The sequence below is a fragment of the Raphanus sativus genome, chromosome 3, assembly GCF_000801105.2.
Source record: "Raphanus sativus cultivar WK10039 chromosome 3, ASM80110v3, whole genome shotgun sequence".
Lineage (NCBI taxonomy): Eukaryota > Viridiplantae > Streptophyta > Magnoliopsida > Brassicales > Brassicaceae > Raphanus > Raphanus sativus.
The window spans coordinates 3,465,259-3,483,498 of NC_079513.1; the positions used below are offsets into that span (position 1 = coordinate 3,465,259).

Below are 18,240 nucleotides of genomic sequence, written 5' to 3' on the forward strand. Positions count from 1 at the left end.
TATACATTTTAAACTTTTTATAAAAAATAAAACTTTGTAAACTGTTTTTTATTAGGTTGATTTAACGTTTTTTATTAAAAAAATTTGTAAATTATTTTTATTTTAATTTTATTTTTATTAAGTTTTACAAAGTTATTTTTATTTAAAAAATTAAAAGTTTTTATTTTTATTTTCCCTTTTTAAACGTTTTTAATTATTATTTTTTAAATTCTATTAGTTTAATGTGTTTAATTAGATTAATCAAGGGTTAGTTTTGGGATTATGAAAAAAATTATACTAAAGAGACAATTAAATGATGGTTTTATACTATAGGGACAACCATGCTGAATTTTTGTTCCGTTTTGGTAATTTTCCCTTAAATCAATCTTTCAAGTTTTAAGTGATGGGAGATTTAAGGTTTCAAGGCCTTAAAGAATTCAAACAAGGTTTCAAGGCCTTTAGGAATTCAATTTCATGATTCAATCTTAGTAAACAATTTCTAGATGATCAATGAATCAGGAAAGCAAGCATAAAAGGAAACTTTCTATAAAAGGAAACTTTCTATAAAAGAAAACTTTTTAATTTAGCAATCAGAAAAGTTTCAATCAATCTCTTAATCAATTAGTAATCTAAAACCTCAGAACATCAAAGATTAAACAACTCAAAGAATTAGATTCAATTCTATGGGTTTATGGTTTTAAGGCCATAATTAGGTTTTAGGGTTTAATCACTATGTTCTTAGTTTAATCGGTATACCAGAGTTTGAAAGGTTGAACCGGACCACCAAAGTCGGATGAACCTCTATCTTGCATGCGGACGGACGCTGGCTCTGTTGTGAACAGGGAGCTGCGGATGTCTAGGATCAGGGAAGCTTAAGGGCTTTAGTTGATCGGATGTATGCAAGCAAGAACAATTTAGGGTTCTTTGCACTAACTCCTCTAAGCTCATGAAACAAAAACAAGGAGTATTAGATTATATGAACAGCTTAATCTAAACAAGGTATCATCAAACAACTGAGGTATGATAAACTTATCTTTCAACAGGATTTGAATTTGGCTAGAAAAACTTGTTGGTTCGGATTAGGGTTCCAAACACCAAGACGGCGCCACGTATTGTAGATGAGAGTGAGGGCGCGTCTAAGACCTGATAGACGAGAGGTTTGCTCTGATGGATTCGTCTTCAATTTGATATGTGGATCGTCGTCTAGTTCCTCAGGGTTGAAGAGATCGATTGATTTTAAGTTGCGCCGAAATTAGGATTTTTAGGGTTATTGGCGGCGCGTATTGAAATAGAGCGTGAGGGTGCGTCGAAGATCAGATCGATGTGAGATTTGCGGCGCTGAATTCTTTTCGTCGAGAGCTTCGATTTGATATGTGGCTCGTCGTCTTGATCATCACGGTTTGAAAGAACGAACAGTTTAAAGTTTCATCGAAAATTAGGGTTTTGGTGGCAGACGAGTTTTTCTTAGGGTTTAGAGACTCGTGCTGATAACGTGTTGTGAAAGTAATGTTTATGTGTTATTACTCTCAAGGACCAAATGTCCCTTTATATACAATTTTACATAAAGAGATAAATGTAAATCTCATAAGATAAAGGAATACAAATCCTAGTCTATCAAAGAAAGAATAAACACTAATATGTAAATATAACATATAGATAAACATAGATCTTCCTTGCTTATCTTGATCGCCAATCTCCATCTTTATCTGGTCGCCATCTTCTTCATGGCTTGGTCATGGACCGGGCTTGATCTTGGTCTGGTACGGTCATCTTGGTCTGGTACGGTCATGGCTGGTCTGGTCCGATCCGTCCGGTTCGTCCGGTTATGCGTCGATCACAATAATATATTCATAACATTAACAAAAAATATTTAATTTTGCAATAGCAACTCTAGTTCGTATATATATTTGGTAAAATAACTGCACGGGCTTAACTAAGACATCTGAAGTCACAACAAACCCTAATATTTTAGATTCTCTACAGATTAATATGCAACCAGCTTTTTCCCATCAAACACCACCGCCATCTCCGGCCATGACGTCACACTCACCGTCTTCATCCACTGTCTCGAGTAAAAGGTTCGTTACTCTCAGGAACTTTTTCTTTGGAGAAGAGTGTGATTAATTTTTTAAATCTTTCCTATGAAACCAACATATTTGTATAATCACAGGGTTCTTCAAAAAGAGTAAGAGTTTTTATGTATATTTCTTATTGTGTTCCCGTTGTAGTTTATGACCTTGAAGTATATTACAGCTTCCACTTTGAGACGAGTTTGATAAAGTCACAAACTTTTATATAATCTGAATTGTATTTTATTTTGTAGACCAAAAATTAAGAGCGAAGAGGCACTGAAACCGAGTTTTGCTGATCTTCCATCAAGTCTTATGGAAATAATAATGTCTCGTCTTGTGTTAAAAGATAACATTCGTGCATCTGCTGCTTGCAAGTCATGGCTTGATGCTGCAGTCTTTGTTCGTGTAGTGGAAAAACATCCTTGGCTTTTTTACATGTCTAGACGTGGCCACTCCCTTAAACTCGTCGATCCATTCCAGTGGAAGTCATACACTCTAGAACTGCCGGAGATAGCTAAATCAACTGTGTTTTACTCAAGAGATGGCTGGTTACTTATGCATAGATCCAACTCAAAGGACATCTTCTTCTTCAACCCTTTTTCTCGGGAGCTAATAAGTTTGCCTAACATTGCCTTTCCTTTTAATGAGATTGCATTCTCTTATCCTCCTACATCGGATAACTGTGTTGTGGTAGCTTTAAACTTTAACGTGCAGCACCGTGTCACTATCAGTACTTGCCATCCTGGAGCAACTGAGTGGATTGCTAGTGTCTTCCCTGCTAACAATCAACAGCTTTATATGAAGACCAAGATTGTCTATCACAATGATCGATTTTATGGCTTTAACGTGGGAACAGAGAGCTTGTTTTCCTTTCACCCATCTTCCCGTACGTGGATGTCGTATCCTCATGCAAATATAGATCCCACTTTGACACAAGAATGGTACAAGAAAGATTTTTTTTTGGCAGAGACCAAAGGAAAGCTCTTTCTCATGTTAACAAGCGTAAATGAGGAGCCAATGGTCTATGAACTTGTCTCTTGGAGCTGGAAAAAGATGAGTCCTAGTGAGCTTGATGGCTTGACATTCTTTGTCAGTTTTTATAACTCTGAGTTGACAACTAATATCCCATCGATGAGGAACAGTGTATGTTTCTCAAGGTTTGGTTACAATCGCCAGCATGTATCCTACTCGTTCGACAAAAGCAGGTACAATCCGTCTATGGAATGGCACAACGAGTTAGAGCTTTGTCCTCCTCAGAGCCTCTGGATCGATCCGCCCAATAACGTTTTAGACTATTTGTGAGAGCTTTGCATGAAAGATTTATTTGTTTTTCGTTTCAATTTCTATTTACGTATAGGCTTAAGAAATTCCTAATTAAATTTATAAAAATGCTTCCAGATAACTTATTTCATCTTAAACAGAGAGGAGGTTTGTGGACAAATTGTCTATAGAGATAGACAACTCACTCAGACATATTCTCCTCAACTATTGGCTTGAGTTTCTAATATGAACCTTGCAATGTGGGTGCTGGCGGGTATTAGCGAACAAACCTTCCATTTGTTGAGTTGGCGTTTATGCAGATTTTCAAGATAACCGACTTTTTTATTTCAGTTTCTTTTGCTACGACTATTTCATAAGCACACCTAAAAAGATAAGTATACTTGTAATTACATATTCATACAAGAAAAATTTCTAAGATAATCATAAATCTTTTTTATCATAATAAAAATAACCAAAAGAGATTTTATTAAAGGATAAATAGATTTTTATATCTCTATTATTAATTAGTCTAGAATTATGAGGAATAGAATTTTGGAAGGTTGGGGTTAAAGATTTTAAAAAAAAATTACTAAAAAATTAAATAAAATGTTTTAAAATAGTTTTTATAGGAATTTTCTAATTTTAAAATAAAATTTTGAACAAGAAACTTGAATAAAAATAAAGAAACAAGAAAAATTAAATTCAAAAACGTGTTATTCAAAAATATAAAAGAAAAATAATTATTTATTTATTATTTAAATAATTATGTACATTTAATCTTATTATAAAGTAATGGTACAATGGTCTTGTCCCTTTTTAATGAAACTTTTTTTTGTCAGTTTCCTACTTCTAGAAAATTTTGGTGAAAAAACTATTTTAAGAGATTACCTTTATAAATCAATTGTTTTAAAAAGACTAACTATATATGAGCCATAACAAAACCCTAGAAAATCTTCAGCGATCACTCCACCACATGGCGACCACCGTTTCACGTCAAACATCACCGCGATCTTCGGTTATGGCGTCACCTTCTAGGACTTCAACCACCATCCCCCATAAAAGGTTCGTCACTCTCAACCAGTTCTACAGACTAATATTCAGTTGTTGTGTATTTAACAAGTTTTTTTTTTTGACTAAAATTTTACTTATGTATTTAACAAGTTTGACTTTCAATTGTTTTGAATGTATATATTATTCTTTTTGTTTACTTTCAACTTCTCTATGATAAAGTCTCAAACTTTGGAGACGAATTTGAAGTTCATTTGTTGTTCTGTAGATCCAAAACTCAGAGCGAAGAAGAGGCTTTGAAACCTAGTTTCTCTGACCTTCCATCAAGTCTTTTGGAAGTAATAATGTCCCGTCTTGTGTTAAAAGATAACATCATTGCATCAGCTTCTTGCAAATCATGGTGTGAAGCTGCACTATCCGTTCGGGTGGTGGAAAAGCATCCTTGGCTTCTGAGCTTCTCTAAACGTAGCAGTTCATTCGAGCTCCTCGATCCGGTACAGTCGAAGCTGTACACTTTGAATCTGCCAGAGCTAGCTAAATCAACTGTGCGCTACTCAACACACAGCTGGTTACTTATGCACACATCTACCTCAAAGGACATGTTTTTCTTCAACCCGTTTACTCAGTGATCGATTCTATTGTTTTACCATTGGTGGAGGCTATTTGTATTCCTTTCACCCATCTACCAGGACATGGGTTCGTCATGAGGATGTATATGACAGTCATCGACTGCAAGGTGGGTGGAAGATGAGAGAAGCTTTCTTGACAGAGAAGAAAGGAGAGCTCGTTCTTATGCTTACTTGTGGCAAGGACAAGCCCTTGTTGTTTAAACAAGGCTCTTTGCAATGGGAGAAGATGTCTGGTACTGAGCTTGATGGCTTCACAATCTTCTTCAGTTCTTATTACTCTCAGATTAAGACTAATCTTCCACGGATGAGGAACAATCTCTGCTCCTTGAGGTTTGGTAACGTGCGTTGTCTTTCCTACTCTTTTGATAAAATCAGGTACAATCCACAAAAGGGAAGTCTGAGCTGGCTAGAACTTGTTCCTCTTCCAAAGTACGTCTGGATCGATCCGCCTGATAATGTTTTAGACTATTTGGGTTGATTATTTTTTTATCTATTCAAATAAAAAAGCAGTCATCTATTCATCCAATACTTTTTTTCTTCCTTGCTTGATAAAGAACTGGGCTAGCCATATTAAGTTGGATGGCCCATTTAACATCCTAGTTCACCCACACAAAGTTCAAAGAAACTTGTTAACGTTATGATGAAGGTTTGGGTTCCACAAACAGAACTGTCTTCTGAAACAGAGACTCTATTTTGACATGGTGACTATTTTAAGGCTCATGACAAGGCTGTCAAAGCTAACAACAAGCTTCATAAGGAATTAACTGGGCCCAAAGAAAGAACAAAGCCCATCATGAACACCAAACATGGTCATGCTCCTCCATACAACGCAGTTCAAACAATCGCACTTCAGAATTGATTATGTAGTCATGGATTCAAGGAAGCAATGTGTCCCTAAGTAAACAGCTGTGTAGTGTTCTAGGGGTTTCTACTACAGAATATATAGACTTTTAATTAAACACCGAAATGGAAAAGAATGAAAAGCTATGAAATATGACCTTTTTTTTTGGTTCAATTATCTTCATTAACTTCAAGCTGACAGTTAGGTTCCTTTTTTTGCCAATTAGGTTCTAGTACTTGGATATTAGGGTTCTTCAATCCTTTCTATGATAACCTAATCTCTACTTACCTTCTATTTGTACTCTCTGGTGGTAAATGTCTACAAGATAATTTCCTTTCACAGAATATCTGAGATTCTGACTTCTTTCTGGTTATATGCGATCTCTGTAGCAAAGTTAAATGCTAATACAGATATCAGAGCTGATCAATATGGGGAGTGATTTCAGAGCAACAGTACTCGGAGGATGTACATACACTAGTTAAAGAGTTATTTGCCACAAGAAAGACGGGAAGCGCCAGTACTTGCTTCTAATGCCATCAGGTAAATAACAAAATAGAACACCATAAGATTATAACAGAAAAGAATTTGAACCATCTTCTAATCTAGAACTAAAAAAATTCATCATCATTATCATACAAGTAGAGCTACAAACAAAACACCATGAGCCTATAACGTCAAAGAACTAGAACTAAAAAGAACATTGCTTTGTGCTGTTTTTCTGCAGACTATGAAGATCCAACTTCGAATCTCCATGTGTTATCTGATATCTTGCCAAGCACCTCCACCAGGTGGGCCTGAATATTTTCAGTTCCATCAACAAGAAGATTCAAGAAGCAACATCAGGAACACCTCACGTTGGTAGTAGGATATGTGTATTGGAACCCACTACACACCTCCAAACGTTCACAGCCTTTGCTCTTATGACCAAACATATAGTGACACTTTCTCATTTTCCAAGTTCAAGCCATGGCCCATCGTGGTCACCATGGTTATTCTCCTCCATTGGCTCTGACTTAGAATCGGAACCTTGTTCTTCTTCCTCTTGGTTACCCGCTTCTCGTCTCTCATCATCCTCTTCCACAGCAGCACCACCCAACTCTTCGTCTCTTCTAGCTCGCTTCACCCCAATAGAAACCCCAAACAACCTCGGAGTCAAATCCTCACCAACCTTCAAACCAATCAGTGTCTCCACGGCTTCACCAATCTCGTCTCTCCCCGGCATCAGATCCAACGGTTTCGCACACTCCTCTTCACCCGACGTGAAGTTCGACATCAGCTTGTAGATATTCGAATACAACCCTTTAAGCTTTGTCAGCTCTTGACTCAACTGAACATTCTCCTTCCTCAACCGCTCGTTCTCTTCCATCAGCTCCGGCGCAGTGGTGCAGCTCGTCATCGTCCTCTGCAAAGCCACACCAACAGATCCTCCTCCTCCTCCTCCTGTGCCCGCAGGAGAGGAGTTGGAAGAAATCACCTGTTCTTCTCCAGAGTTAGACGGTGAAACAACGTGAGCTAACACAGGAACAGCGGCTGCAGCCGCAGCCGCCGCCTGCTGAGAGATTTTCCGGCGTTGAATATCTCTCAGCAGAATCTTCTCACCTCTCCGGAAACAATCGTTAGAGAACTCCCAACGGTCCGGAACCACTTTTCGAAACCCCTAAACCGTATTAAACCGAGTCAGACTCAATTACTAAACCGATATTGAGATTCAAACACAGAAAAAAGGGATACCACTCACGTAAGTGTTGAGCTGACGGACGAAGCTGGAGAAGTTGTTGTGTTTGAAGTATTTGGGGAGAAGATCTCTCGCGAACTCGGCTGCTTTCCATACGATGAATGTTGAACCGTCCTCGTTCCACGAAATCAATTCGTCGTGAACCGGATCATCCACGAGCTGGTACGTTTTCGTTAAAAACGGCGTCGGTATTGACCTCTGCGATTCTCCTCCTCCACCGCCTCCGCCGCCACTGCTTCCTCCACTATTACCGGCGCTACAACCGCCACCAGCCTCTCCGATTTGTTCCCCCGGCATGAGTTTTAGTTAGATCCACACACCCACAAAGACCTGAAACCTTTTTAATTTGGTTGCTTGGAGAAGCTTCGAATCATTAGATCCGAACTACGGAGACAAAACTAGACGCTGATAAATGATAATAATTTTCTGTCTTAACGCAATCTGTTCAGTTTTCACCAACCAAACAACGAGATTGCCCCAATACAGAAGGATTCCGTACGGATCTCATACGTGAGAGAGAGAGAGAGAGAGTGTTCTCTTGTCTAGGAGTTCTAGAAGGTTCTCACAAATACGGAATGATAAGAATGAGATGGAGAGAGATGAGAGACACAACAGATCGGAAGTTCCAGAAGGAAACTAAAAATGTGATGAAGAGAGATAAGGGTAAAATGGGAATGAAAAAGTGAGGGGTCTACGAGAAGGAAAGAGTCTAGGAATGTGCGAGAAGCCGAGAAGAGCGTGTGTGGGCTTTTCCAGAAGTTTCGTCTCTCTTCGCTTCCCTTTTATGACCTTCTTCTCTTTTCATTACACGAAAACGTTTAATTACTATTTTTGATATAAAGAAGCGATAACATCTTCAAATTAATGCAAATACTAGGTTCTAATCCGAACGGATATTGTTATCATTTTTGTTACAAAATTTATATTAAAATAATGTGACCGATTTTATTATTAAAATTAATATTATCTATAATATTACTAAAATATAGCTAAATTTTTTTACTATTCTTATATTTTATAACAATATTTTCTATTTCAAATAAAATATGATCTCAAAATATTATGTATATTTATATGCAAAAATTTATGTAGATATATTTACAATAAATAATATATATACCTAAGATTAGGTAAACCAAATATACCTTTTTCAAACTATTTAAATATATAATATTTACCAAATTATGTTAAGATCACGTCACAAAGTCTACAATATAGGAAAATTATATTTTCCATTTTATTTAAATATTAAGTAATATATTAAGTTTCCAGTGAATTGGTCTAACATTTTTTTACCCTAGATAAAAATAGGACTTTATTTTAATAAAGTATATATATTTAGAGGCAAAAATTTATGTAAATATGTTTAAAATAAATAATATATATACCTAAGATTATGTAAACCAAATATATTTTTTAAAAAAAATTATTTACTATTTAAATATATAGTATTTACAGAATCTACAATATAGGAGAATTATATCTTTTCCATTTTTATTTAAATATTAAGAAATATATTAAGTTTTTAGTGAATTGGTATAACAATTTTTTTACTGTAAATAGAAATAGGATTCTATTTTAGTAGAGTAGATGCAAATGGAATTAGTTTTGGAGTCAAATTTATTAATATCTCTTGGCTCTCTTTGGAATCGATTGTTTTTGTTATGATACATTCAAGAACTCAATAATATAAGACCGCCGTATATACTTGCCAATGGCCAGAATGCAAATTATTATCATTTTATTATTTGTTGTGTTTGCCAGAATCAAGTTAAGCTCAAAGGTAATTTTATGATAAAATTTTATATGAACATATGTTACTTCGTAAAAAAATATTATAAATCAATGTAGTTACATATTAAACTTATAAATTACTTTATTAAAAATAAATATTTTTTTAAATAATGATATTGTGTTATAGTACATATTAGTTGATAATATATATATATATATAACTTTATTTTATGGTTTTAAAAATGAAATATAAATTTTACACACGTAATTAGACTAAAAATAGAAAATTTTGATAATTTATTTTCAACTAATTTTTATTTGTTTAAATAAAATTTATATACAATAGTGATAATAATATTTTTGAAAATTCAAACTTAACTTTTAAAAACTAATTAGAATAGATTAATTTATAAGCACTTAAATGAATTTAGAATTTCCAAAAACGATTTACAACTTGGTTTTAAATACAAAATAAGTATACAAAAGGTAATCCAAAAGAGTAGTGAAATTATAACTATCTCTCTATGACTAAACAAAAAAACATATAATTACTTTTAGGATTATAATCGTGTGAAGTCTTTTCATGTTAGTGAAGTCTTCTATCTAGAAGTCTTCTCATGTATTTAATACTAAAAATAATTTATTAAATTCATAAAAATATTTTGATAGAAAATAAATTGAAATCTGTAACTAGAAGAAATTACAAATGATGTAAATTTTTATTTACTAAGATTGAATTGCTTTTTGGTGTAAATTTTAAATAAAATTGAATTGTTTCCAACATAACTTAGTGAATATAGATTGTAATTGTAAGGGATGAATATTCTTGGTTTAGGATTTGGTAACTTATGTTCTAGTATTATTTGAAAATATTTAAAAATATTTTTATTTTTATCTTATTTTATTTAAATAACTATTTATTAAAATAAATAATAAATAAAAAAAATAAATAGTTTTGAATTATATGTTTTCATATTCAAACTTTTGATGATAATTTCCAAAAAAATTCAAATGATCTTTATATTTTCTTTTTAAAATTTCGAAAATTTGATTTTTAAAAATTTTATTTTGAAATTTGATTTTTTAAAAAAATAATAACAATAATTAAAGTAACTAAACAAAATTACTTAGAATTTATATATTTTATAGAACTAATTCTAGATAACTAGAAATATGTAAATAGAACATATTAGATATAAATGAGACACAATATATAACATACCCAATAATCTGGCTTAGTAGTGGGGTTGAGTGTATGGTTTATTATTTATTTAAAATTTAAAAATCACGTAAACACCTTTAAATCTATGTACACATCCGTTACCATTTGATTAATAGAGACACGGTCAAGGTATGAATTGATCTAAAATTGTTGGTTGATATATGAAATTTAAATATAAATTGTATTGATATATGATTTAGTACAGGTGTCGAGTATATGTATTGATCCGAACCTCGAACTACTGTTGATGTATGAATCGGTCGATTTTCCTAATCAACTACGTCCATTTAAAATCTTAATCAAACCAAATTCTACTGATATTTCTTCTTAGTTACCAGTTGCTAAAAGTTCGACCGGAAAAAAAAAGAAGAAAAAGAGAAACAAGTCCAAATACGTCATTATTATTACATTTTCCACATTATTATCCATTGAGCGGTGATAATCGCGTATCAAACGTATACTCACGGATCAAACCCACAATACAGATCCCATCTCTTATTTATTTTATAGAAACACGTACGCGTGTACCAACGTACAAACAGGTGTTGAGAGAGTCTATCACCTAGGACAAAACACGACTCTGTAATTAGTGTTACTGCAAGTGAAAGTGCTGGTTGGGTCGTCTTGTGGATAGCTGTAGGCGTCCGGACATCTCTGCTTGAAGAACCTTGAGAACCCAGTGGCGCCACAGGATCCCTGCCCGTTTGTACAGCAGTACTCGTTTGTCTTGAACACCGTGCACGGGTTGTTGCAACCTCCTGGCGCTCTCAACTGGTTCGGACACTGTCCGTTTATGTCCGCGTTGCATAGTATCCGCTTGCAATTCGAGCTGGTTGGGAAAATGGTTTAATCCTCAAAGTAAACAGTCAAGATGAATAACTTTACTCAATCTTCTTAAAAAGTATTTGTTTCTTCTACCTAATCTATCCTGAGCCCTTACCTTTGTCCCCTTAGTCACGTTGATATTTTTTAAGATTCTAGATCTTTTGACTTAAGTGGGGATATTTAGGCTCAAATTTGCTACGCAGAAAATTCGAGTATGCAATCTTCTAAAAAAGAGTATTAATTAATTGATAAAACAAAGAAATGATGGTGGTATTTTACCTAAATTCCATAGGGATGTTAAATCCATCGACAAGTGAGATGTCATAGAAGTCTAAGTTGTTGTATTGGTTCAAGGCATACTCAGCCAACGTGTTCGGTGGCTGGCCCCAACCCGTGCATTGAAGTCCACCAGAACAATCACCAGTTTGGCATCGCCCACGGCCTGAAGAATCAAAATTACAGTTTGTCCGACCCCATATACGTGCCATACGCGTGCCAGCCGCAACATCCAATGGCCACGATTGGCCAGGATCTAGACGCCTGCCACCACCTGGGCTGGCAGCGGCCCATACAGTGTAACCACATTGGTTCAGGATATCAAATCGGGCAGCCTTTGCTGTGGAGATGAGGAAAAGGATGGAGAAGATGAACGTAGAAAGTGAGGTTTTTGCCATTTGTCTTGGTTGTGCTACTTGTGTGTGTGTGATATTTTGTTAATATTTATCATGGTTTATATAGAGGTAGCCAGTGGTGGCCCTGTGGGGGTCAGCTGCTCCCGTCAAGCTTCATAATTTGTTGTATTTACTAAATATATATCATCAAATGACTTATATGCATAATTTCTTTTCTAACTCGATTTTTCTCCAAGTCCCTGCTCAGATTTTCGTTCCTTTTAGCTTCTTTTTAATATGCGTAATCGTTTTTTTGATTAAAAGACTTTTCAGTGTTCAAAATTTTCCTTTTTCTGTAAAAAGCATTTCAGAATCCATAATATTTTCGAATATAGTTTTAGTTCTACACTTCTACTATAAATTTTATAACGACAATCCCCTTTTTTTTGAACTAACAAACTTCAAAGTTTTTGTTTCAAGCGTAGCAGCATAGTTCATTTTTGGGAAATTGCACACAACAAAAAACTATATTTCACTCCATAGCAAAAAAAAACCTAATATACCTATACACTGATTGTAATTTATATATAATACCTACTTTTCCTTACATGCAACTGCCAAACCTGCAGTTAAAAAAATAAATTAATAATTACATAAAAGAAAAGAAGTTAGGGATGGTCATCGACGTCATTCGTAATAAGACCACAAAATTATTAATTCACAATTATATTATCCATTCCATTTGAAATAGTACAGATCAACTGTTCAACACATTATTTATTATTTTTAGTTTGTTTATTAAAAATATTATAATTTTTAATTATATTTTACATTTGGATTTATGTTTAGTGATTCGAGTTTAAGGTTTAGTATTTAGGTTGATGTTGGGTTTATGATACTGTATGTTATGAAAATGTTCTATTTGTTGCTATCTCGTGTACCACTTTGTATAAATGGAATAGTACAATATATATCATAGACATTCCATGCAATATTTTATTCTATTCTATTTGAGTTTAGAGTATATTTGAATTTAGTGTTTATATTTGGATTTAAAATTTATATTTGGATTTAGAGTTTAGTAATTAAGATTTAGGAGTAGAATTAGGATATATTTTAGTATTTAGGGGTTGGAATGAGAATGATATCTTGTACTATTCTGGTGATATAGTATAAAACTTTGTGAGTCAACATGGTATAGTATTTTGAATGTCAACATTTTCTAATGAACATAGTACCTAAATTGTGGGCCATATAAATTAATTTGGACATCTTCTCTATTTCATTTGTCACCGGTTATTTGCTGCAATAAAGAACATAACCGGATCAGTTTCACTTTGAATGTTATTTACTTAATTACGTCAAAATCATTTCTATCTATTTAATTATACTTGTGATTTTAGCCATTTGGCAAATTAACCCTTCAACTTTTCAGTAATAAAAGAAATCCGATACCAAACAACTAATAAATTATTCGAAGCCGTTAGCCTTACTGGTAAAGCCTTTTTTTATAGGGTAGATGTGCCAGGTTTGAATCTCAAGAGTGCAGAAAAATGATATTAACAAACCAGCTCTTGTCTTTACCCAAAACAATTATGAGCTTAGATCCGGAACTTCTTAAATTCCAAAAAGAAAAAATATTCAAAATTTATTTCTTTTGAAGTTATTATACACTATCTGAATTAAAAATGAAAACTACTCAATTATAATTTACTCATTAATTCAACTTGTTCCTCTACAATTTAGTAGAGGCATATTTTTCTAGATTTTTGTAAAAATAAACATATTTCTTTTCCCTCATTTTTATTGGAAATAATAAAAATTTGAATGATTTTATCAAAAAAATAGTTGCAGCTTTTTTCAAAAAAGGAAACTTTTAAGCAATATTCTCTAATACGCTTTTACGGCGTATTTACCGGATATACTATGCGAAGGAGACAACATACCGAATTCATAGTCTTCGTTTGATTGCGCGGTTCTTCTCAACTTTATTATTTCCCACATTATTCCCTACATACTAAAGTATAAGTCCCACGATGAATCAGAGACTGCCACGTGGAAAAGTTCTATAAAACAAAAAAACAATTAAAATTTTGTTTTTCCTATTTTTCTGCAATCCGAATCTTCAGTTAGTTTTATTCTTATTTTTTCTCAAAATTTTTAACCCACGTTAATTCATATCTTCTGAAACTGTTTTCTTCATCTCCTGTATAAAATATCAAATCATCTCTGATTTCTTCTACGTTGTATATCTCACAGTCAAAATCTTATACCATCTTGCTTTTATTTGTGGTTGAATTATTAAAGTAAGGAGCTACATCACGTTAAGAAGTGTTTCATAGTCTTGCAACGATTACACAACGTTTATGTTTGTATTTACTACCTATATGCAACCATAATCACTACCTATATGCTTATTCATTTATAGATATTTATTTTTATATCTTTTTGTCAATTATGTTTTAAAAGTTATTTTACATATTTGTTATAGATGGAGAGGACAAATGTGAAAGAAGATTACAAGAACCTGGAACTCTGCTCAACTATCTCATGATTTGATGAATCTATCACTAAAAGATAACGTCAAAGGTGATTATACATATAAATCACTGATGACACCAAATCTAATAATACTCTATATGATAAAATTTGAATGCCACATAATAATTGTTTAGATACTTTTCTTAAGAGAATAATTAAAACAAAAATAGTGCTAAAAACAAATAATCATTATATAGGAAAAAAGAAAAAATGTAACTACCCACTATTTGTTGTTTTTCCATTATCTTTTCTGCTCTCTGCTCCTATCCTTTATTTCTTAAATTTGACAAACAAAAAACAAAGAAACTGAAAATCTGATGTTCGAAAGAACAAGAAAAAAACCCAAAAAACTCTCAAGTGGAAAACTGAACACGAGTGTCCTACACTCCATTTAAAATCCTAATTCAAAATTATAATAAATCTTTCACTTTAAAATCTCGAGTTTTTCTTACCAAAAACTACCTTGATTTTAGGATCTCTAAAACCAATTTGAGTTCTTCTGGTATAAAACTATGGGTATATATTACTAAACATTTATTTTAGTAAGAAAAATATTTCCTGTGCGTAGCACAGGGAAAACACTAGTTTTCTAATAAATTTGGGTTTAAAAGTAAATTATAGCTCAGACAAAAATCCACACATTGTGACATAAATAAACAAATTTTATCCTAAGCTATAATCTAAACTATACACGTCATGTTCTTCATTTTTCAAAACCATTTTTTTCCATTTAGAAAATGTATAAACAGATAGGTTACAATAATCAACGTTATTTGTAAAACATATATAATGTTTGCTATCTATTAGAATTTGATATTTTCTTAAGCTTAGAATATATAAACCTTAAATTATAATTTCTTATATATTTAGGTTATTATTATAAATTTATATAAAATATAACTTCTATATTTATAATATTTTCATTTTTACATATTAGTTCTTAGAAATAATCAGTATATGTATAGACGCTATTTTGTGTTTGGCCGCTCAACTAGTGTATAGCATATTGTAAATGAACAAACCTACATAGTCTTTCTATTTCTGGCACATGGAGTATTTTAAGATACATAGTCTTTCTATTTCAAGGACATGGAATATTCAACCACTTCAGAATCTGGTTGATCCTGAGGATGTAGACATTATTCTAAGTATCCCGTTAAGCAGAACTCTATTAATGGATCGGGATGGTTGGCACTTTACAAACAATGGAAGATACACAGTTAAAACGGGTTATCAGATTGAAAGAGTGTATCCAGATAAGGAACAAGTTTTACCACAGTTAGGCCCATCAATCACACATTTGAAGGTTTTTTGTTGGAAAATAAAATGCCCACCTAAAATGAGGCATTTTTTATGGCAAATGCTATCTGGATGTCTATCGGTAATGAAAAATCTCAATGCAAGAGGAATAAAAGGAGATACTATTTGTACAAGATGTGGAAACTATGAAGAGACAATCAATCATGTATTTTTTGAATGTCCAGCAGCCGTACAAGTATGGGCCCTCTCGAGGATCCCATCAAATCCACTGAATTTTCCGTGCGACTCATTATTTGCAAATATGGATTATTTATTCTGGCGGATTCCCCCAGTAATTGATGATCATCATTTTGCATGGATATTGTGGTATATTTAGAAGGCAAGGAATAGTAAAATTTTTAGTAATTTGAATATTGATCCACAAGATACACTTAAGGTAGCCGAAACTGAATCTCGACTTTGGGCAGAAGCGCAAGCTTCTATTATTCAGCCGGCAGCCCCATCTCATGTATTAGTAACACCACAAGTCCAAACTAATACATGTAGATGGTGTTTCTCAGATGGATCATGGAAAGACAAGGACAAGTTCTCGGTTCAGGGGTGGTACAGTACTCTGCCAGGATTTGAGGGTTTGATGGGAGTAAGAAACACAAGGGCGAGTCTATCTTCACTGCACGAAGAGATTGAAGCTCTCATTTGGTCAATGGAATGTATGAGGAACTTAAGGCAGTATAATGTTACTTTTGCAACGTATTGCTCGCAATTTGTAAATATGGTTTCGGAACCAGATGAATGGCCAGCCTTTGCAAACTATTTAGAAGACATAAGAAGTCTGAGGAGTAGTTTCAATACTACGAAGATCATTCATGTAGCAAGGATGAATAACAAAAAGGCGGACAGTCTAGCACGCAGTGCAAGAAAGCAATCGTCTTACGTCGTTCACATGGATGCGGATCCTCATTTTTGGTTAACAGAGTCGATATGAGTCTGTAATATTGCTGACAAAAAAAAGGAGTATTTTAAGATAAAAAATAAAGATTTATTTATCTATAAAGCGGGTCACACAAAAAAAAATTATCTATCAAGCGTACATATCTTATACTCCCTCTGTTTCAATATAGTTGATATTTTAGAAGGATAATTTTGTTTCAAATTAGATGAAGTTTTGAGATTTTAAGGTTAACTTTAATTTTATTAGAAACTATTCAACCAATTAGATTTTACTGGCTTTTTTATTATTGGTTAATTGATTCTAAAATAATATTTTTAAAATATTTTTTCAGAAAAATCTAGTTTTCTTAATCTTTGTGCACTAAGGCAAAACATCAAGTAATATGAAACAGAAGGAGTATATGTCTTCTATTATTACAAATCTAATATATTTTTATATTTATTGAAGTTATGAAAGTTATATCTAAAATTTCTAGAAAATACAAAATAGGTAAATTATGTTAAGAATATAATAAATATCTAGCATACTTTTATCATCCTGAAAGATATTTTAAGGTTTTTAGATCAGGATATATTTATAGTTATTGAATGATATGTTAACATTTTATTGACATTTTGTATATATTATATAAGACTAACGTTTTGGTATATTGAGCCCGGTTTAAAAATTTTCTTAATCTAAGATAGAGGCGAATGCCTAGCCGTAACATGCAAGGTTTATGTATCGACATCAGTTATCTAATCTAATAATTAGTATGTGGAAATCTCTTTAGTACAGTAGTTTGGTTAAGAATTTATCAAAGTTCTTACACCATAAACTATGTTTACGCCATAAACTATGTATATGGAGTCTTACAGAAGATGAATTATAAAAATTAAAATATTATTTTTTACAAAATATATTAACCATGTTTCAAATAGAATCATAAAACACGAATTTTTTAAAACATGTTCAGAGTTGTCATGAAATTTATGTAACTATTGTTTGAAAATCATCTGTATCATATTTTCATTATTTTATAAAAAAACAAAATGATAGATGGGGCGACTTGACTATGTTATTGAACGCAAAAGTCTTGTTTCTAGAGGCTATTTATTATGAAGAGTTAGGACATTATTATTGGTCATTATCCTTTGTACATTTGTAGTTGAAATTCATATATCTATGGGTCGTCTAAAATTATATCACATGGTTTATCTAAATGTGGGTCTAAATGTTCGCTTCTTAGTCCTTTCCAACTAGGATGTCCGCTAGTGGCAGTGAATAGATTTTTCCAGGACTGGGTAAAAAAATCGAATCAAAAGAACCGAACCAAATCAGATCCGAAAAAATGTACCAAATCCGAACTGAAATTGATTAAATATCTGAACGGATTCAAATTTTTGATATATAAATAATCGAAACCGAACCCGATCCAAACCAAAATATTTCGGGTATCCGAAATAAATTAATATATATATTATATATATATACATATATATATTAACTATTTTAGATTTAATGTATATTAAAAAGCATCCAAAATATATATGATACTTTTAAATTGTCCAAAATATTTGAAAATATATACA

At 32.8% G+C, this 18,240-nt stretch overlaps 3 protein-coding genes and 1 pseudogene across 3 annotated transcripts; 2 read left to right on the forward strand and 2 right to left on the reverse strand.

Annotated features, from left to right (window-relative positions):
- Positions 1–1,890: 1,890 nt before the first annotated feature.
- On the forward strand, positions 1,891–3,604 carry LOC108846817 (F-box protein At4g00893-like). The gene is made up of 3 exons (XM_018620019.2): positions 1,891–2,057; positions 2,303–3,349; positions 3,473–3,604. Exons 1-3 carry the CDS (start codon positions 1,969–1,971, stop codon positions 3,546–3,548), a joined length of 1,212 nt encoding a protein of 403 aa, XP_018475521.2. The 5' UTR covers positions 1,891–1,968; the 3' UTR covers positions 3,549–3,604.
- Positions 3,605–4,181: 577 nt separating this feature from the next.
- LOC108846818 (F-box protein At4g00893-like) lies at positions 4,182–5,526 on the forward strand (annotated as a pseudogene).
- Positions 5,527–6,334: 808 nt separating this feature from the next.
- Positions 6,335–8,268, reverse strand: LOC108848092 (heat stress transcription factor B-2b-like). Its single transcript, XM_018621507.2, has 2 exons — positions 7,528–8,268; positions 6,335–7,446 (listed from the first exon to the last, which is right to left on the reverse strand). The coding sequence occupies exons 1-2, from the start codon at positions 7,819–7,821 to the stop codon at positions 6,736–6,738; spliced, it is 1,005 nt and encodes a 334-aa protein (XP_018477009.1). The 5' UTR covers positions 7,822–8,268; the 3' UTR covers positions 6,335–6,735.
- Positions 8,269–10,863: 2,595 nt separating this feature from the next.
- On the reverse strand, positions 10,864–12,006 carry LOC108844405 (osmotin-like protein OSM34). The gene is made up of 2 exons (XM_018617662.2): positions 11,585–12,006; positions 10,864–11,309 (listed from the first exon to the last, which is right to left on the reverse strand). Exons 1-2 carry the CDS (start codon positions 11,977–11,979, stop codon positions 11,039–11,041), a joined length of 666 nt encoding a protein of 221 aa, XP_018473164.1. The 5' UTR covers positions 11,980–12,006; the 3' UTR covers positions 10,864–11,038.
- Positions 12,007–18,240: the final 6,234 nt, after the last annotated feature.